Source organism: Oryzias melastigma, linkage group LG13 (assembly GCF_002922805.2).
Source record: "Oryzias melastigma strain HK-1 linkage group LG13, ASM292280v2, whole genome shotgun sequence".
Taxonomy (NCBI): Eukaryota; Metazoa; Chordata; class Actinopteri; order Beloniformes; family Adrianichthyidae; genus Oryzias; species Oryzias melastigma.
The window spans coordinates 1,603,986-1,625,648 of NC_050524.1; the positions used below are offsets into that span (position 1 = coordinate 1,603,986).

Genomic DNA, 21,663 nt, shown 5'->3' on the forward strand with positions numbered 1-21,663 from the left:
GGGGGGGGGGGGGGCAGGAGAGGGACAGCGCCAGTTCATCCGTTCCACACATGAACCCCCCCGATAGCCAGCTGCAAGAGGTTTTACCACGTATGGTCAAGTTCATCAGTCTTTGTGCTTGTGCGGTTTCCAGAGTCAAACAGAGCATCAGATTAACCATCAAATGCAGAGAGCTTCACGCGGGCCGCCGGAGCTCCTCAAGGCTCCGGTCTTGGCACACTCGGGTTTTTTTTTTTTTTTAATTGATACAGAGAGAATAAATCACCATGAACGTAAAAACACGCATTGTTTGAACATAGTGTCACCCAGAGCCAGAAGGGTTCCTTCAGAATATATTATTTGTTTGAGAAAATGAAGAGAGATGAAATGAGAACAGATTCATGACTAAAGTGCCGGAGGAGTTCACCGTTTGACAGTTTCTCTTTTATTACTGATGCTCTGAGACAAGACTGACAGGGAGCTCTTTTATTTTGTTTTGCTTCTCAACTTCTCTGTAAGTGCTAAGAGTCAAAAAGAAAAAAAGGTTTACGTCTGTCAGTGAAGTAATGCGGTCATAATACTGTTATCCTTTGGCATATGACTATAGTGGGGAAAGAGAAGAGCGGCGCCACCAAGTGTCCGGCAGAAGAAAACCTCCCAGAAGTGCAGAGAAGTACATTCCAGGAGCAGAACTCCAGGTTCCTGCAGAATCCAACTGTCAATTTCAGGAACTGGACCTTCAGTAAATCCTCGTCATACGACTGAGAGCTCGTCTAGAAGCGGACGATTCTTCTGTAAAACCCCCGTTGGGTCAGCACCGAACACGAGCGGGCTTCAAAGCCCGACCTGCGTCCCACATGTCCGTCCCAGCGGCATGGAGGCTCCGGCGTAACAACGGCTATTGCAGCTGTCACCCTTCAGGTGGAGGTTCTGTCAGGTGCACCGTGGCGTCTGAGAGCGGATGGAGTCCCTGGGTCCAGAACCGGGTCATCAGGGCTCAGAACGGGGCTGACGGCCGCAGATCTACCTGCAGACACAAAAGAAATTAATTAATTATGATGCAACGTGACATGGAGTTTTTCCAATCAATTTTTGTGCAATTTTCACAGTAAAAAAAACCAAAACACTTTTACACAAAGGTGTCTAAACAGGTAGCATAATGCTAAAATATTAGCTAAACTCTGAATTAGCCTTAAAAATTTTTTTAAAGTCGTATTTTGTCAAAACAACTAGCATAATGCTAAAATATTAGCTAGGCTCCAAATTAGCCTTAAAAACTGGTAAAATATCTAGATTGGCCAAAAGCAGCTAGCCTGTCTCAGAGCTCCTCCCAGAAGTCCTCCAGGAGCTCCTCTTGGAGCTCCGCCTCTCCGTTCACCTGCACTAAAATGACGAGGTGTTTGCGTGTCTCTCTCTCACCTCTCCTGCCTCTTCTCCTTCCAGCACTGTGAAGCTGAATGTAGGTAAATCTGAAAAACACAAACAACAACAGCAGCTTAAGATCACATTTGCAGAGATTCTGTGGATCGTAATCATGTAAAACAAAGGAAAGCTTCTGGATCTGCAGCTGCTCCTAAAATGTTCCTGAATGGAATAACAGTAACAGCCCCCCATGAAGCCCACAACAGATAGGGCTCCATAACCGGGTACACCCACCCCCTTACAGAACAACAATGTGGGTCCATCCTGAGGTGGAAGGGCAGCCCTGATGGAAAATACCCAGTTTGACAAAACAGCTAGCATAATGCTAAAATATTAGCTAAACTCTGAATTAGCCTTAAAAACAAAAAAAAAGTCTAATTTTAACAAAACAGCTAGCGTGATGCTAAAATATTAGCTAACTCCTAATTAGCCTAGAAAACTTTTTTAAAAGTCTTATTTTGACCAAACAGCTACCATAATTGATAAAATATTAGCTAAACTCTAAATAAGCCTTAAAAACAAAAAAAGTCTAATTTTAACAAAACAGCTAGCGTGATGCTAAAATATTAGCTAAACTCTAAAATAGCCTTAAAAATTAAAAAGAAGTATAATTTCTGACAAAACAGCTAGCATAATGCTAAAATATTAGTTAAACTCTAAATTTGTCTGAAGAATTTTAATAAAGACTAATTTTGAAAAAAAAAACAGCGATCATGATGCTAAAATATTAGCTAACTCCTAATTAGCCTAGAAAACTTTTTAAAAAGTTTTATTTTGACAAAACAGCTAGCATGATGCTAAAATATTAGCTAAACTTTAATGCTAAGCAGGAAAATCGCTACTACTCATCATGTGGTTAGCAACACACAAGAAGTTGCTGCGCATCACAAAATGATGTCCAGATCCAGAGTTTAGGAGTGGAGCTTCTGGGTGAAAGTATTCCATGCATGTGAGGAAGCCTGAGCCCCTATAGAGCATATATTATTCATACTGGTTCTCTCAGCTCGGAGACGCCTGCTGGCTCCTTCTCATCCTCATTTGCTGCTCAAAGCTTTTTCATAACAATAATTCTTGTTTTAAGCTCCACACCTGAGGTTTCTCCTTCAGTAAATGAAACTAAATGACTGACGAGTCGACTGTTCCTAATTCCTCATCATGTATTTATCAGAAGAAAACTTGACCGAATGAAGCGGCTGAACCGCCTCGGGCAGCCCGGACCGTCAGAGGAGCTGGTATCTTCTGATGTTTGAGCTGACGAGTTCTTCTGAGCAGAAGCGTCCTGTAGGCCGTCACTCGGCTCTAAAGTCCATTGAACGAGGCGCTAACCCGATATGTGAGACGGTTTATCGAGGAGGACCGTCTAAAGCTTCATCATCTCCATTAAATATCCAGTCGAGATCAAAGCGGTCCTTCAGTCTGCAGTAAGCCAGCTAATTAGTCTGATCTGAAGTTTTTTAAAGACAAACTGATAACCTGTGGCCTGGAGTGAAGCAGATGTTCCAGATCTTCTCCAGAATTCACAGAATTGACGTCACCATCAAACATGGACGTCTCCGGTTGCTGAGATCTGCACGTTGACATTCTGTTTGCAGGATCTTTATGTCCAATTTCCTCCAAAGCCTCTTCCTGTCCGTCCGCCCGTCTCCTTCTCATCTTCCTCCTCCCGTCTTCAGTCTTCGGGGGCTCAGTGACTCATCCGGGCTTCACTTCTCCCCCTTTTCTCGGCTCAATTTGGGCTTTTCTGCCCAACTGTCTGCACTGACTCAGTCCAAAGACTTCACTGTTCCAATATTTCATTTTTTTACTGACCAAAAAGCTTCATCTGTTTGTCTGCCGCGTCCACCAGAAGATATTTTTGTTTTTTATTGCTGTCTAGATGACAGTTTCTTGAGTAGCTAAACAGGAAATTTGGTCATGTGTGTCAAAATAAACCTAAAAAAGTAACAGCATGTTGGTTTTTATGACCGTCTGTGAAAGAACAGCATCAGCTAAGGTTGGTCGTCCCTCCAGACGTGTTTAAATAAACTGGGTTTGATAAAAACCCTCCGACTGGATGACTTTCTAGTCTTCCCCATTTGTGGCTGATTTTTAGGCTCATTTCATTCCTGTTATTTTATTTCTCACTATGTCTGATCGGTCGCTGATGTTTTAGTTGTTTCAGAAACTAAACCCTCAGTAAAGAGAAGCTTTCTGTGATATCAGCTCTTTCTGTGGACTGATTGAGAGGAAATTAACAATCATGATCGACTCGGCGTTCGCAGGAACAAGTTTAGCGACAGCAAACAAAGCTCCACGGAGACGCACTGACAGCTGAGGACATTGACGAGGTCAAAAGGTCGCTTAAGGCTATGGGTGTAGATGGAAAAAAAAAATCGGTTTGGTGATATATTGCAATAGTTTTTCTGGCAATAGTTGCAACTGCTTAAATAAAACTAAAATTAAATGTAAAATGCTGACAATATTAAACTAAAAAGTAGCATTACCTGCAATAATACTAGTGTGAATGCTTTTTACTGAATGTTGTCGCTGAAGATGCTGAAACTTTTTGCTGAAAATTTTGACACAATTTACTTTAATTTCTGAAGAGATTTGCTGAAAATCCAAAAGCTATTTGCAAAATGTTAAATTTGCTATAGGACCAGAAATTTCATTAAAAAACTATAAAAGAGCGCTGAAGTTGACCTAAATGTATCAAAAACTTGTAGTAAAACTGCTTAAACATCGTAAATCCATGCCAATTTACACAAATATGTGATTATATATGATCTAAACTCCAAATTACCCCAAAAACCTCACTGGATTGCCAAAATTAGCCGAACAAGCTAGCACATCCCTTAAATACTAGCAAAACTCCAAATCTGCCTAAAATTCCTCAGTAAACTAAATTAGTCAAAAACGTTCGCATGTTCCTAAAATATTAGCTAATCTCCAATTTTTTTAAATTAACAGTAAAAGATGAAACCATAGCCCATGAATATATTCAAAGGTTTGTTGCTGATCTACTTAAGATGTATTATTTATTAATAAATCAGCTGATCTTTCAGTGTCCGGCGCCGCTCAGAATGTGACTCTGATCCGGATCCTTCTCAGGGATCCCCCCGGCTGCGGCGTCCGCTGCGGTTCCCCTGTCTCGGCGGGGTCCCATTCGGGATAAATCTATGAAAATTTCAACTTTTTTCACGGATGACCAACTTTTCTTCTGTGGATCATTCGCAACATGTCTGTAGGGGCGGAGGGACACGGCGTTTAACTTTATGGCAGCATAACGTTTTCTCTGGAATTGATGCAAAAGGTTAAAAATCCAGAAAAGGAAACCTGCATCTGTTGAACCTGGATGGCAGAAAGGCGGAGCTTAACAGGACGGCAGATTAAACTAAAGTTCAAGGAATCAAGAAGAATGAGAACCTGGAGGACAAAAGTGATGAAATGATCAGATGATCTGATCGACTCTGATCCTGACACTAACGTCTTCGGTCTCGATGATGATCGATCTGATCCTTCATCTACAAGCGACACTAAAGACCACTTTAACAGCAGAAGATCACAGAAAACTCCAGTCGTTTGGCTCCACCTTTCCTTTGGTTCAACAAGAAAAAGACTTTGAACTGAAATGAAACGACAAGTTTGAACAGGAAAACAAGAGCGGGGCTCCATGTGTGGACACCACTACTACTATTACTGAAAAAACGTCAGACGATCTGCTTCAAATGGGAATGAAAGAGATTAAAATGTGTGTAGAGAACCGCTGCATGTATGGACCCGTCTAAAGACTGGATGGAAGAACATCTGGTTGGTGTGGGACCTTCAGTCACATCGACTGGGAGGAAATCGGTCAGGGAAAGGACATTTTTAGACATTTCTGAGCTGTTCTTGAAAAATATTGTAGATGTAGAAGCATAAAGAAGTCAGTTAAAAGGTCTGCAAAGAGTCTGTGAAAGACGAACTTCCTGCAGGAAGAATGAATTAAACTAAAACCAAAAACCAGGAATGAAATATGAGACGTAAAGAAGATGTTAAGAGATATTTTCAGAAAGAATAAGAAAGTATCCACTGGAAAACAATACATTTTATATAATAATATGATAGAGTCTAATCTTTGCCTTCTTAGTTTTAACGTTTAAACGTGTTAAAACCTTCTTTACTCTAGTTATGAAATAAATCCATTTTTCCCGGTTTTCCCAGCAGAATGCCGTGACGTTCCTTATCTTCCATTGTGGCTTCACTACATGAATGTGAGAGACAAGGTCCTTCTGTTTTTCCCCGGATACATGAGGATAAAAATAAAAGCTGCCCTTCCCGGAGCGGCCAGCAGGTGTCAGTGCGGCTCTGCGGCCCGGCTGCCGGGCCGGAGTGACCCTCCACGGCTGCCCTGGACCCGGATGACGGTCTCCGTGTGAGGAGCTCCGTGGAGGAGAGCGGACAGTGAAGAGGAAAAATCCGATTCTCTGAAGAAAACAGCCACATTTCTGCTGGTGTGTTTGGAGCTGTGGAGAGTGGCAGCAGCTGAAACAGTTCTAGATTTGGAATTTGACTCTACAATCATGCAGACACAAAAAGAAGTCACATTTTGAGAGATTGAGGGTTAGAAGTAATTAAAGTAAACCCTCAAAATGAATAAAATCGGTGCTCGTACCATCTGAAAACTTCACATCCGACTTTGTTTTGTGTGATATCCGGAAGATCCTGATGGGATTTCCGGGGAATCCGAGTCCTGCTGACCAACAAACAGCAGCTCAGTTCATTGGGATTGAAGAACAAATATGTGCTGGGAGATTATTTGCTTCTGCGGTGGATATTAAACCCGCAACAAACGGCCGACAGGCCGGCGGAGATTGCCTCCTTCAGAGGAAGATGATTGTGTTTGTGAGGAAACACATGCATGACCGTTTGTGTGTTCGGAGCAGGAGAGGATTATTAGAACCAGGAGAGGAGATCTGTAAACACAAACAGCAGAGCAGAAGAGGACTGATGGGAATGAAATCTGCTGAAGTCGAGCGTTCATCCGCAGTCTTCTCCTCTTACATCACTTCCTGTTTTGGTGCCGACTCCCTGAAAAGAGTTCAGTCTTTGGAGACATGGAGACTTGTTTTCTGCTAAATGAAAAAGATCCTCTGTGATGAAAACAGTGTTTTTAACATGCGCATGGAGCATTTTCTTTAAAATAAAAACTAAGATGACATTCATCTTTCTGAGTATTTTTAGTCAAATTGTTGTGAATCAGGAGCTGATGAAAACAGTTGGAAAACAGTCTGTAAGGACGTAGACGCTGCAGTCGGTGGGCCACAATAGATCCATGAACGTCTTTGTTCTCCTGCTGGAATCTGGATCAGAACTCTACGACTGGATAGCTCTGATGTAGCTGGCCATTTTTTGATGCTACGCTAACGTTAGCTTGGGGGTGTGAGGGGCTGTAAGTTAGTGGGAGAGACAGTTAAAAAGGTGGATGTTGGGAAGCAGGGGCAGGCTTCCTCCACAATCCATGTCGACACACGTTTTTACATTAACCTCATAATCAGAATGGAAACAGATCAGAAGACGATCGGAGTGGGACTTTGACATGCATGTGTTGTTCTTGATGCTAGCTCCTAGCTGTCTGTCTGCTCGTCTGGGGGGTTTGTGGGAATCAGTTCTAGTTCACTAAGAAAACTTTTAGCCATGATGTTTCGCTGAAAAATGAGAAGCGTTTCCAGAACTCTGAAATCGATAGATTTACAGTAACAAACTCCCTGTGAGATTCTTTTTAACCCTCAGATTATTGGTGATAGAAAACAGTTTTTGAAACTTCTCGTCTGTCTGTGTTCGTGAAAACCCTCTCCGGTTCATCTGCAGTCGGCTTTATGATCACACTTCCTGAAACTTCAGGATCTCCGCTCGTCTTCTCCCTTTTCTTTAGGCAACTTCAGGAAGCTCTTTGTACAGTCCACAGGATTCATTTGAGGGAGTTGAAAAGAATTTCAAATCCATACAACACGCCTGCGTCTCACCTGCCTCCCCCCCACATGTTGTAGGAATGTTGACTATGACCCTTCGTCCGCAGCATACCCATAGATAAAAACAACCTTTCTCTCTGCGGGTTCACTGAGCGGTCCACCACTTAGAAACTCCCTGTGGGTCTCATGAAGGTTTGATTATTTTCTTTAACTGAAGGGCTAGGGTTAGACGGCCTGTGTTCAGCTGTTCGATCAGCTACAGACCATCTTACTGGATGTGACACATGCAGCAGAACTATGCAGAGTGAAGAACTGACGTCTGAACACGGAGGCAAAGAATCACAAAGGAGACGCAGCATTTTGACAAAGAGGCCAGCTGAGGGGAGGAGCTTATTATTCTCAAAGGAAAATGAAATTATCTATTTTTGGAAAGCAATTGAGATGTATGTAGTGCAAAATAATAAAAATAGCAGGTTTTTTTCATGATGGTAGATTTTTACAAGTTTTTGCTTATCTAATTTTATTTGTATTAGTGTTAGAGGGTGTTTTTTTGGACAGTACTTTGAGGTGTTTTTTATTAGGAAAACTGCTTTGCAACAAAACCTTGTCAAGTTTATTGTTCATGCCATTAAACTTCCAGTTTCCCTCCTTTCTGGGCTCGTGTGAAAAGCATTTACAAGCTCAGTTCTATAGATTTTAGCACAGAAGCAAAATAAAAACTCCACAATATTTAGACCGTTAATTTGACAGCGATGCCTTACCTGTAGCAGTACAAGGTGGAGTTATTATACATCTCCGCCATCAGTCCAGTAATACATATCAATGGTTAGGACTAAAGCTACGTTCACACTCTGAAACTCACCCCGAGCAGCATGTCGGCATTCACACGTGGCTACGTACATTTTTATGATCGGGGCGATACGTCCGTCCATGCCCGCAGAACGGACGCTTCCAGTTAAACCAGGTGGAACTTTGACTAGTCAGGACTCGGATTTGTTAGTGACAGAGGAGCTGCAGACGTAGAGTCTCCCGCTCATGTGTCAAAGTGTCTCAGCAAAACGCTGAAGCCCACTTTAGTGGTAGATATGGGTCGGCGCCCATCACACACTGCCATCAGTGTGTGATGGGACTGACTGTGAAGCACTTTGGGCCTTCTGAGAAGGTAGTAAAAGGCTGTATAAGTATATTTACCATGTGGATTTGGTGAACCAGACATGGCGACGAGTCTGATGACGTCTGTGTTTGATGATAATTCATTAATATTGAAATATGAAGTAAACCATTTCAGTTTTGTGCTTAAATTGTGAGATTTGCACCACTTTTCTCACCGAGCCTCTTCCAACTGTGGTGAACATGAACTAGAAAACAGTAGAAAAAGACATAGCAGAGGAAGCCCCTCCCTGCTAGTCCAGTGTGAACACCATAAATCGTGGTTTAAGACCAGAAGAAAACAGAACTATGACAAAGATGTGGTTGTGAGTTACCTGTCCAGCTGGTCAGACGGTGGCGTCTACTCACCAATGTCAGGAGCGTCTCCTGCAGGGAAGTGGAGTCTGGCTCCAGGCACCAGCAACAATTGAAGTAGAAAAAAAAGAAGGGGGGTGGAGACTGGTGGGGTCTGACTGACAGTTTCTTGTGTGTTATTGGGAAATTGCATCATCATCATGAGTATGATTTAGGTCCACCACAGTCGTCCCTCGAAGAGAAGCTCCTCCCACGCCCTCCGCTGACGATGACGGCTGCGAGTTCTTATTTACACATCCTCCTGCACAACAGAGAGCGTCAGATCCTGAGGCGGGTGCAGGGCGGCGGCGGCGGCCTTCTGGTCCTCTCTTACCTTGGCCTCCAGCGGAGGAGGACGGAGGCAGAGCCAGGATGTTGGCTCCGCCCCCTCCCCCTCCGTTGGTTTGGGAGCAGACGTTGGCCTGGCGCGCGGCGGCTTTCTGCTTGTAGTGGTTGCTGTGCAGCTTGTACTTCATCAGGAGGATGAAGATGAAGACGAGCACCGAGGCCACAATGATCCCTCCGATGATGATGATCATCGTCCCGCCCAGGAACTGGAGGGAGGGGCGGAGAAAGGAGAAACTCGTCTGAAAGTTTGTTCATCTACGAGTTTAAACATCAGTAAGAAAACATGCAGAAGATGAAGGCTTTCATTAGAACGTCTCCTCACGTCCTGACAGAAGTTCAGTTTTCATTTGGTTTTATTGAAGGTAAAATGTGCAAAAACATGAACAAAAGCAGAACGAGCATCATTCTGATTTTCTGCTTCAGTGGTCAGAAACAGCAGCAGGAAAACATCATGAGGATCTGCTAACAGGATCAAGTCGATGCCATTCTTACGGTTAGGATCATAAATGTACTTGTTTACTGAACAATAGAGGTTCATCACATGTAAATCATTCAAAATAATTCTATTTAACAAAATAAAGTAAAATTTATACAAATTTTAAACAGAAATCAACAATTAATTTTTATATTGTAAATTCTGCGCAGAGAAATGTTAACAACAATTTTCAAAAGCATATTTCTTACCTTCAAAATGAACGTATTTATAAATGATATATTTACTAACGAAATATTTAGGTAGCAAGCCAAATATTTACTTTTAAGCTAAATATGTATTTAAAAATTATGTATTTAGCTTCAGACTAAATATTAAATTTTATTAAATTAATCTAAACATCCAAGCTAAATATTTAGTTAAAAAGCCAAATATAATAATTATTATTTAAAAGCTGAATACTTAAATCCAAACTAAATATTTGATTTTTGGCTAAATATTTAGCTCCAAGCTAAATAACATAACATAAACTAAATATTTAGTTTATGTAAAACTAAATATTTAATAAAACATAAATAGTTAGTTTTTAGCTAAATATTTAGCTTATGTAAAACAAAATATTTAATTAAAAACATAGTTAGTTTTAATAGTTAGCTAAGTATTCAGCTACAAACAAAATGTTTAGTTTAGGTAAATATTTAGATCCAAACTAAATGTTTAGTTTCTTGTCAAAACAAAATATTTTGTTAAAAGCTAAATATTTTTTTAGGGTAAAACTAAATATTTAGTTAAAAAACTAAATATTTATCTTCAAACTAAATATTTTGTTACAAAGCTTAAACATTTAGTTTGTAGAATACATATTTAGGTCAGATCAAAATATTATAAACTAGAAATAATAGATATAATTTTAACATAAACAATTAGCTTAGAATTAAATATTTACTTAGTAAATGGAACACTTATAAACACAACAATTTAAAAGCAGAAAATTTGAATTTGAAAAATGAGACCTTTTTATTTTCTGCTGAAGCGATTGATGTCAAAATGTTACTTCCTAGATTTACTAACGGCACCCCATAAAATTTTCTTTAAATGTTGTGTACATTTTTATAATTTGTAACAGAAATGTTTCTTCTGGCTGAGATGGAAACAAAACTCTCACAAATAAAGTCAATTAAAATGAACAAAGCTTTGTTGTGCTTTCTTCATTTCAGTGTTTTATTATCAGAGGGAGTGATCCATCTGAGACATTGACTGCATATGAGAACTGGACTGAATGACTCCTCCCCCCCTGAAGTTCTGAACAGGAAGTGGCTCCAAGAGGCTAAAATATTTCTATCGAGGAGTAAACAGCTGTTACTCACTCATTCTATTGGTCAGAATAACCATTCTTGAAGTGAAACTTTTTTCTGTAGTTCAAGTTGTAAACTGACCAGTCAGATGCCTCAATAAAAGTAGGCGGAGCCTGTTGACCCCTTTCAAAATGTTTGAAAGATTTTGGGAAGCTCGCTTTCCAGTACTAGGAGGTGTGGCCTTCCATAAGCTCACTCCTGATTGGTGAGAGTGGTTACCATGGAAACGTTGACTCAGACCAATCAATGCGTTGGTGTGGATGATGTCACAGTCATGTCACAGGTGTTTTTGGTCCAAAGTGTTTAATTCCACCAAGTTCAGTGTAAATAGTTGTTTTTGTGAACATTGAGAGCTGAGCGTTTGTCTGTCTGAGGGAACATGAACTCACCACAGTCAGCAGGCGCTAATGCTAACGCAGCATGTGTGGGCCGTGGCTGAGAAAAGGCGTGCTCCTCCTCGTGTCCGTCCTTTGAAACACATTATTCCTTAAAGTTTGATGTAACTAAAACTAACATAATTAGGAATTGTGATGTCAATTTTCCTTAGTTTGAGTTTGTTTATTTGTTTTTTAAATTAGCCGCTCTAAACGAGCTAAAGCGCCATTTAACAGTTTTTCTGTTGATGAATCAACGTCCAGGTGTGATCTTAATTCACTGGATCACACAAAGTCAAACCAGCTACACTCACTCAGTCCAGGGCTCAAATACAGTCGATGATCTGAACTTCAGAGCCCATTTAACCCTTTGTTACCCACAGAACTCCGATGCTGCTCAGACGTTTCACCGCAGCAGAAACTCTGCAGCTTCAGCTGAAACACGCAGCCGCCACACCAAACATATTCTCCTCCTTCAAGGTGCCAAATAATGTTACCTGTTCATTACCTGCATCAGGTGTTGCCACTCAACCAGAAAGTGGAAATGTTGTTTCTGATTCCTAGTTTTCATAAATGGTACAATCTGGTTTCTGATTGGCTGAAACGACCTGATCCAGGTAATAAGCTGATCTTGAAGACCAGGATATAGAGGGCTTCAGTAAAGCTTAGGAGGCTCCGCTGAGAGGTCAAAGGTGACCTGGGCGGGCTCTCGGTCACTGACCTGGTCTCGAATGGAGTGACAGTGTCCGTATTCGGAGTCGGTGCTGAACGACACGCAGCCCACCAGCTTGGTGCCGGTCAGCGTGGTGATGCCGTCGTCATACACGGCCAGGACGCACAGCTCGTAGTCCCGCGCCGACGCCAGGTCGCTCAGCAGGAAGTACTTGTGGTTGGCAGGGATCATCCTGAGGAGGAAAGAGGAAAGTTTCACTGAAGCTCAGATTTGGAAAGATTTAAACAGACCAGTGTGGCGGATCAAATTGACCCATTAACGTTTTATTTGAAAAAAATAAGATTAACTTTTTTTATAAAGCAAATATCTTTATTATTCATTATATTCAGTGCTTTGTGCTTCTGTTTGGTGCAGTGTGATTCAGGTGTTGTTTGCTCTTTCTCACTCCCCTCCGGGGACCTGGAGAGATTTCAGATTCCTGGTGGATCGTCTGCGCTCCTGTTCTTGGTCCTGACCTGTCTTGGCTGTGGACCTCGCCTCTGGCTCGTTTTCGGCATGGACCACGCCTCTGGCTCGTCTTGACTGTGGACCACACCTCTGGCTCGTCTTGAGCGTGGACCACACCCCCACCTGTCCCCGAGTCCTATCTGGCTGAACTCTATTCAAATACGTAGTAGAGTTAGATAAGCCAATTACTCATTAACAGACCTGGTAAATCTCCTGTTTTTATATAAATAACATTAATTTAAAAATGAGGTGTTTTTGTTTTATTGGGGAATTCTTTTATTTATTTGATGATGGTTTATGTGAATCATCCATCCAGTTGAGAGACTTAGTCCCTCTGTCTTGGGTCTTCCCTGGTGGGACATGCTCCTGAACTCCTCCCCTGGGAGGCGAGGTGGGAGGAGCCTCCAGATGTCGAGGAGCAGTGGTTCTACTCTCTGTGCTCTCCGGGTGATCGAGCTCATCACCTCATCTCTAAAGGAGCGCTCAGCCGCTCTGTGGAGAAAGATCATTTCAGATGTTCTTTAAACGTCCAGCAGTTGGACCTGCTATGAAACCAGAACCGGAACCGGCTGAAGGGGACCTGATTTCCAGACTGAAACCGCGTCTTTGGCTCCTGTTTATCCGTGCCGCTCCTGATGGAAAGTCTGGAAAGAGATGGTGAAGCAGGTAGAGCGTGTTTCCTCTGAGCTGCTTCCACCTGTGTGTGATCCATTATTCAGGTGTGAGGTGATGCAGGTCAGTCCCTATTCATCGATAGCAGAGCAGAGGGGACGAGACGAGGAAAGGACTAATAAAGCCGCCGCGACCCTCAGGGCGCCGAGTGTGTGTCAGCACTGTGTGTGTGTGTTTCGGTGTGTGTTGGGGTGTGTTACTGTGTGTGTGTGTGTGTGTGTGTGTTTGTGTGCTTGAGCCACAGTGGAACAGCTGAACGGGACGAAAGAAAAAAAGCTTAACAAGTCATGGACGGATGATTTCATTCAGATCCGTTAAAGGTCTTTGGGAGATTTATTTCTATCCTCTTCTTTCTCTGAGCCGATCCCGGGTCAGAATGTTGGATCAGAACCAGAGTTCCTCTCACAAGCAGACAGGTGAGCTCAGCTGTTTAAACACACCTTTGTGGGTGTTTTCTTTTTACTACTGCAGATCTTTAAAACCTAAAACATGAATCTAGTTTTCCATTTGTTGGGATTTTCAACGACTCTTTTAAACTCGCTTTAGCCCGAGTTGGGCTGATTTCTGCTGTGGTGGAGAGGTTTACCGAAAGAAACCTTCATCTGTGACCTTTGTAAAAAAAAAAAAAGAAGTTTGTAAATGACTAGGGATTGACCGATATGGTTTTTTTCAAGGCTGAAACGATACCAATATATTTTTAATGGCCGATAGCCGATAATTATTTGCAATATTGATTAAAAAAAAATAAAAAATTATAAAATTGTCAAAATGCAGCCATATGCTCAATTCATGGAATTTTTACAGCATTTGGGAAACATGTAGTTGATATTATTTCTTTAATCAAACTAATCAAGATATACATATATATATATATATGTGTGTGTGTCAATCTGTCAATCAAACAAACCTATTTATTGATGTCCATTTGCCCCTGAACTCACCATGAGTTCAGTGGTGACGAGTGCGGACTGAGTCGGAGTTTCAGAGTCAAATTCAGGACCCCAACAATGTCGTTTTGGCTTCTGGATTCTCTCAATCAACACAGAAAGAGCTAAAGATGTTTAACATTTAAGTCATTGTTCTGTTTTTCACAGACAGTCGGGGTTTTGTTGCTGCGTAGCTTTTTGTGTCACTTTGCAGCGTCATGCTTTCCTGCGATCAAACTCATTTAATTTGGATTTCAAAGTTTGAATCACACGGTGATGAAATGATGGTTGCTTACTTGTGTACATTTTTCAGCACGTTTAGTGGTGAGGTAACAGATCTGCCGGTGCTTTGTTTTGTTTTTTATGTTTCTAGTTGTGGTTTGGCGAGGACAGAAACATTTACTACAATTTCTCTTACGTTCTTTTGTTCGTTTGCGTTCTTTTGACACGTCCGTGCACACGCTCACCCTTCAGAATCAGAGCTTCACCACAGACAAAACTTTTCTCTCTGCTGTGAGAAAACCTCACCGCAAAGAGCTTTAGTTTCTGATTGGCTCTGCCTCTGTGTCGTGGTTAACCAATCAGATCAGTGCAGTGGGCGGAGCAATGCCGAAGACAGAAGCATGCAGTCTCCGAGCCAAAAACAACAGCTCACTATCGACCGTCGGATTAACTAAAGGGCCGATAGATGTCAGAGCAGACAATATCGGAGCTGATGCCGATACTGATATCGGTATCAGTCGCCCCTAAATCTATCCACCGTCTCAGAGTGAAATGATTTGAGGAATCTGACTTTTAAAAGAACCGAGATGACAGTTTTATCTCAGGTAACACGGTTTCCTTCTCCTCACTGGTCTGAACTGGTCTGGGCTGTCATGGCGGCGACAGCAATCTTATTTTGAAAGGGAATCGCTGTAAAACTCAGAGAAAACTCATCTTTAATCTCAGAAAATCCACACTTGGGATTTCCTTCGTCACGTTTTATAAGTCGATTCAGTGAAAAGAAGGAGTTCCTGCAGAATAGTGTTTGGTATCTTCCAAAAAGACTGAAGCCGTTCAAACCTCGCCGCCTTGCCAAAAGAGCCGCGGCAGTTTTTCTGCTGGATCTTTTCATTTCAGATCAGCTGAAACGCAGCACATGAACTCCAGCAGTTGATGGTCTCCTAAACGTGTCAGCGTGACGCCGCGCTTCATTTAAGGGCCTGAATAATGCAGCGGCCATAATGACACCGAGGCTGACGGACGCCAGGCGGGATCCAGAGGCGGCGTTTCCTCGCCGTCTGTTCCTGACAGCGCCGTGAATAAAACATCTACCAAATATAATACGGCCTCAACCTGCACCTCTCCGTGGTCGTGTGATCCTTCAGAGAGCGGTTATTGATTTGAAACTTTTTCATTTACACACAGGAGGAGCTGGCAGCAGGAGATACACAACATTTCTGAGGAAATAGGAATCTCATCTTTGCAGGAAACTAAAAAGTAAACACGTGAACGTAGTCCTTTAATGTCCTTTACCGTCAGAATCCTGCAGCGAACGAGAGCATCAATTGATCGACCTACAACATCTGGATCTGCAGACGACTGTCGGATCTGCCCTCAGTCTCTGGGTCAAACCAGCATCTCAAATGTAAAAGCCAGCGGCGGTCCGACTGAGCCGTCGCCGAAACCATCCTCGTTAGCAAGAACTGTTTTATGTTTCTAACGCCATCCTGTTATAGATGAATATTATTTCATATAGTCGGAAAGATCTAAAATATACTTTGGACAAATGTATATTTATGAAAAAACACTTGTTTTCCGATCATTTCAGGCCTTCACCGAAGGCTTTGCAGGCCCTGACATATCAAAGCCCACATCATGAGTCCACCACCACTGTACCTTACAGTCAGTTTATGTTGTTTTTCTCAGAACTTACCAGCTTTCAACTTTTTCCAAGTTTGTGAGGTAAAAATGCTCTCTTTGTCCTGAAAGATTTTTAATAATTAATTACAGGACGCATTTTTAACCCGTTAAACGAGATGAAAGGTGTCGCGGTTGATTTGTTGGGATCACTGGACGTTTTGCCTCCTCTGTGTTTTGGTGAGACATCCAAATGCTGCAGAATAACCCAGTAACAATAAACCTGTATGTGACTAAAGCTGAGCGGTCCACGACTTTGTTTTTCACCCTCAAGGACAGTTGGGACTCAGGTCTGAACCAGCACTGAGGCCTGACTTTCTGAATGTCCACCAGAAGAAGTGACTGTTAAACTCTGTGAGCCGAACTTTGAGTATAAGTGGAAATCAAACATCCGAGTGGATCTTGGCCTTAAGGCCTCGCCGTCATCCTCTGTCCTGAACGCTCTCAACCGCTGCGGTGACGTGACACCCGGCTGATGGAGGGAAAAGAGGAGCTAAAGGATGTGCACAGAGGTGATGGAGTGCTGACGGGCCGATAAAAAGATGGGAGCGGATGACAGAACAAGGAGTGAGGACCAGAGAGCGGCAGACGCTCCATCATCTCAGTGTTTTCCTCCGTCTGCAGCCATCCTCATCCTCTCTGCAGTCTCTCCTGAAAGCTGCCTACATCACACTCACAGAGCAGGAGTTACTGCAAACAGCTGCACGAGCAAACACACATGGTGTGGCGCACAGATAGAAGGAGAGCAGAGGAGGATAATAAAGGAGCAGGAATCAATAGACTCATTTCTTGGCGCTGGCAGAGGCGGATCTCCCGTAATCCTTGAAGTGCAGGCGTGTTTGTGTTTGTGAGGGAGTGAAGGATGAAGACGGTCCGGTTCCTCCAGCCCCGGGGCACAGCAGCCCAGAAACACCGTGTTGTAGAAACACAGCTTCTCCTCCCACTCCCTCTTTTTCTGGACTCCGTCAGCCAGAAAGCAGCGCGGGCCGAGGAAGGAGAGGATGATAGCATGTCAAGCTGTTATCTTGATGCTTCCATCCTCCACCTTCCTGCCAGCGCAGCAAAGACGGAGCAAAGACGGCGGCTGACTGCACCTCCACACTAACGTTCAGCTCCTCCATCCACGTCTTAATGTCTTCCCCAAACTGCTGTCAGATTTCCTACTTCGTCCCATAAACAAGCCAGAAGTCTGACAGGTGATTTATCAGCTGTCATCCGGCTCTATTATGTAGAGTCCAGCTGCTGCAGGGAGACGCCTCCGAATCCGAACGCTGGCAGCTCTCCGTACGGAGCTAAAAAGGGGCCAATATAAAACAAACTGAAAAAAATATTGGTGTTTGGCCAAAAAAATGTTAAACTTTTTGCTATTCTAAAACTAATTTACCATGAAGAGTTGCAGTACCTGCGATAATGCTACTGTGAATGCTGCTGAACGTGGTCACTTAAGACGGTGAGGCTTTTTGCTGACAATGGTGACGCAATTCTCTTTAACTGCTGAAGGGATTTGGTGAAAATGCAAAAAACTGTGATAAATATGCCATAAAAACCCCAGTAGATGCCAAATTAGCCCAAAAAACTAGCACAATTCTTAAGTACTAGCTAAAGGCCAAAATAGAATAAAATTCCTCAGTAAAATAAATTAGTCAAAAATGTTAGCCTGTTGCTAAAATAGAAGCTAAACTCTAAATTAGCCTAAAACCCCCAGTAGATAACAAATTAGACAAAAACCTTAGAATGTTGCTAAAATATTAGATACATTTACTATAAAGTTGAAAACCGAGTCTTGAATATATTTAAAGTCTTGTTGCTAATCTACTTAAAATTTTGACATTTTAAGACTTTCTCATTTATTTCCTTTGGGGCATATTTTGCTCAATAAATCTAAAGTTTACAAATCCTAAAAACACAAGCAGTAATGTCCTGAATGAGCTGAATATTTTAATATCAAGACTGCTTAAGTCGCTAAGTGCGATTCAGTTTTTACGTGCCAAAAAAAGGAGGATCACTGTGTGTGAATGTTGACTAAACATTCACACAACTGTTTTCAGCTTCAAATGTTCTGTTTTTGGGTTCTTTTCAGTTTAAACTCTTATTTTTTCGTTTCCAAATCTGAACATTTCAGTGAAAACTTGTGGCCACACCGGGGCCAAAAGTAAAAAAAAAGAAAACAAAAAAAAGGAGTTGAAGCTGAAAAAAAATTCCAGCAGCTGTTTTGGCTTATTTAGCAATTTCTTTCTTTCTTGTTTTTGTTTTTTTGTTTTTACGTTTTTCCGACTGTATTAAAGTTAGGCTAATTCTTCTGTTACATGCTAGCTGTTCTGGCTAATTTTGATAAAAAAAAAAAGTTTTTTAGACTTTTTTGGAGTTTTGCTAATTTCTTTTTTGTCTAGTTTGGGCTTTTTTTTTATCTTGCTCTTATTTCTAACTTGTATAATCTTGTCAAAATATATTTTTATAGAGAGTAAAATACTGAAAGTTATTTAAGGTTTAAGTTGATTTATTCTGGAATAATATTCCTGCCTTTTTAATATTCATAATTATGTTAAAAAGTTACAGTTTTAAAGTTTTAAAATTGGGATTCTGCTAGCTTTTAGGACTATTTTAGCATTTACTAAGATTTTTAGGCTATTTTGGAGTTTTGCGAATATTTCAGCTACATTATAGCTGTTTGGGCTAATTTAGGCTTTTTCAGTTTTTAGGCTGTTCTAAAGTTAAGATATTTTTTCAGCTAAATTCTAGCTCTTTAGGCTAAACTAAGGTTTTTTTTTGTTATTTTTTAGGCTAATTTGTCATTTAGCTAATATTTTAGCTGGCTATCAGCTTTAGCATTTTTAGCTATCAGTTTCAGCATCTTCAGTGGTCACATTCAGCTTCCAGCATTCACACTAGCATTATCACAGGTAATGATATATATCTGGTTCATAATTATTTTTTTTTTATTTTGGTTTTAAAGTTTTAAAAATGTAGTATTAGAGTGTTCAGTAAATGTTTATCCTGCTCGATGTGTGTTTTGGATTTCGGCCCCTGTGTGATTGAGTTTGACACTCCAAACTAAAACCTCTTTCCATTTTATTCCAGATGTTACGGTGACCATCAAGTTTATTTTCTTTCTTTTTTGGTGTTTCTGAATTTCTCTCTAACTGAGATGGTGAGGAGCTTTCACACTGTATGTCCTAAACACAAAGAAATAGGTGAACACGTGCTGGAGTTGGTAAAACTGCTGAGTAACAAAAAAGTGTCAGACTAAAGAAATAAAAGTGCAAAATCGCTGGATTTGGCGTGGTCTCATCTGTGTGACGTGTGGGGCTTGCAGTGTCTCTCTGTGCAGAATGGAAGGCAGAGATAACGGCGGGTTTGGTGGCTGCATTTCACAGAACTCGGAGGATTTCTGCGGCTCCATTCGTCACGCCGCGCTGAAAGGGCAGCGGCGGCCTTCAGGGACCAGCGGGCAGCTCCCCAACACAAGATGACCAGTCAGCAGATGGAATGAGGAACTCTGCAGCCGCCAACGCTCCTCAAACACCCAGATGAGTAACGGCTTCAGGAAGAAACTGCTGAATCATGTCAGAGCTTCAGTGAGGAGTTTCACAAACAGGTGAGCTGAAAGTCCAGACTGTTGCTGAGGCTCCACAGTCTGCCGAGCTGCTCCAGAGATCCTCCCTCTGTGGCCGTGACCTGATCTGAAATATCTGGAGTCCAGAAGACGAAGGTGAACGCTGCTCACTGCACGGAGAGACCCAAGTGTGCTGTGTCCCACTCCACCACAGGTCCAGAGGGATCTGGACTCACTCAGGCTTGTCATGTGAGGTCCACGTCCCGAGGAGATGGTCCATCAGCTTCACGCTCGGGTGACGAAGCATTTAGACTTTGGTCACGGACCTTTGGAGACGTGTAGAATGTTTCATCTAAGAAAACTCATTTTTATCAAAAAACAATAAACTATTTGACTTTATATGAAACACAAGAAATAATCAACATATTGAAGAAGGTATTTTCCCTCCAAAATAAAGAACTTCATTTATTTATTACGTTCAATGAGTTTGTTTGAGTAGAATTTGAACACAAATGTTTTCTTATGAGTCTGCTAATGAAAATGTTTTGTTTGGAGGGAAAAACAGAACCAAACTGGCCCCTCCTCCTCTGCTATCAGAGAACGTTTAGCGATAGCTTCAGGTGGAGGTCAAATCTGAGAGCTCCTCCTTCTGTCCGGATGTCAGGTGTGTTTGAAATCACGCAGGCAGATGCAGCGCTGCGCACATCATCTGAACTGCAGTGCATGTTGGGTAGTTTTTGCTCTGGCATCACATGTCAGCATGTAGCTGAAATAGCTAAAAAATCGTAGTAAATACCAAAATAGTCCAAAAAGCATCGGGTCATCAGTATGAATGAAATAAAATGATCTGGAGGGCCGGACAGAATTACCCGGAGGGCCGGATCCGGCCCCCGGGCCTTGACTTTGACACGAGGTGTAAACGTTTTCCTGTTCTCCTCAGCATCACTTGTTTGCAGATCAGCACCTTTTAAAGCTGAAAGTCCCGCTCAGTTCCAGCAGACCTCCTATAGACCCAGGCACTCAGCATGACGGGACAAATCAAGCGATCCGTCCATTCAAAGACCTCTGAGAAGAAAAATACGCATTCAGAGCTCCGCAGGTGACAGGAAAGCAGCAGCAGCAAATGTGCAGAGTTGTAGAGTGCAGTAAGTGCCTCAGTGTGTGATGATGAGGAGTTCAGGCCGCTCTGACTGGCCGGCCCAACAGGTCAGAGTGGGCGTCACGAGTCTCTGTGATTACAGAGTACACGGAGAGCGCGGTAACTCTGCCGGAAAAGCTCCACTTGACTTCTCCGATGCTTCAAGCTCGGAGCCAAAAGAGTGAATTCTGCATCTGTCAGCTGAAGCAGCTCAGAGGTCATTGAGACGAAAGAAAGATGGAGCTACGCTAACGCTGCAGCAGAAGCACGTTCTCGTCTTTCTGGAAACGTGATAGAAGAAACGTGTGAGCAGAGGTTCTACAAGGAGAAGTGAGTGAATGAATGTGACGGCATTTAGCTAATATTTTACCGACATGCTAGCTGTTTTGGCTAATGTGACATCTACTGAATTTTTTAAGCTAATTTAGAGAGTTTGGCTAATATTTACCAATACGCTAGCTGTTTTGGTTTAGGCTAATTTGGCATCTACTGGAGGTCTTTGTAAGCTTATGTAGAGTTGGCTAATATTTTACCGACATGCTAGCTGTTTTGGCAAATTTGACAGCTACTGAATTTTTTAAGCTAATTTAGAGTTTGGCTAATATTCACCTATATATCAGCTGTTTTTGTTAATTTGACACTTTTTAAGCTTATTTCATCACTTTTTTTGCTCATGGTTTTTTTCTGCAACTTATGGCTTTTTGGAGTGAATTAAAATTTGCAGCATTTTTCTGATGACGGAGGATACGTATAAAGAAAATTAGAATTAAAAGTGCATTTAGATCATTGTGAATCACGAGCAGATGTTTGTAGAAAACATGCCGGGTGGGCCACAAGCTCCCTGCTCAGAGGGGAATTATTAAAGACCTCCTGCAGAAACTATGTCCTAGAAGACACAAAGGTTTTGTGATTTTGGCTAAATTAAAGGAGAATGCTTTGAAAATAGATCAA

The 21,663-nt window shown here is 42.0% G+C and overlaps 1 protein-coding gene across 5 annotated transcripts in view; it reads right to left on the reverse strand.

Annotated features, from left to right (window-relative positions):
- Positions 1-478: 478 nt before the first annotated feature.
- si:cabz01090165.1 (uncharacterized protein LOC100333421 homolog) overlaps positions 479-21,663 on the reverse strand; it is a 305,072-nt gene continuing 283,887 nt past the window's right edge. For 4 of the 5 annotated variants that reach the window (XM_036215075.1, XM_024276868.2, XM_024276867.2 and 1 more), the window contains 5 exons: positions 12,066-12,249; positions 9,169-9,388; positions 8,850-9,096; positions 1,399-1,448; positions 479-1,006 (listed from right to left, as the gene is read on the reverse strand). In XM_036215075.1, the coding sequence (XP_036070968.1) occupies positions 8,972-9,096; positions 9,169-9,388; positions 12,066-12,249 (529 nt within the window). In that variant the 3' untranslated portion in view covers positions 479-1,006; positions 1,399-1,448; positions 8,850-8,971. Of the gene's footprint in view, positions 1,007-1,398; positions 1,449-8,849; positions 9,097-9,168; positions 9,389-12,065; positions 12,250-12,762; positions 13,017-21,663 lie in introns of those variants that run through there. The other variant, XM_036215076.1, reaches the window with a different exon arrangement.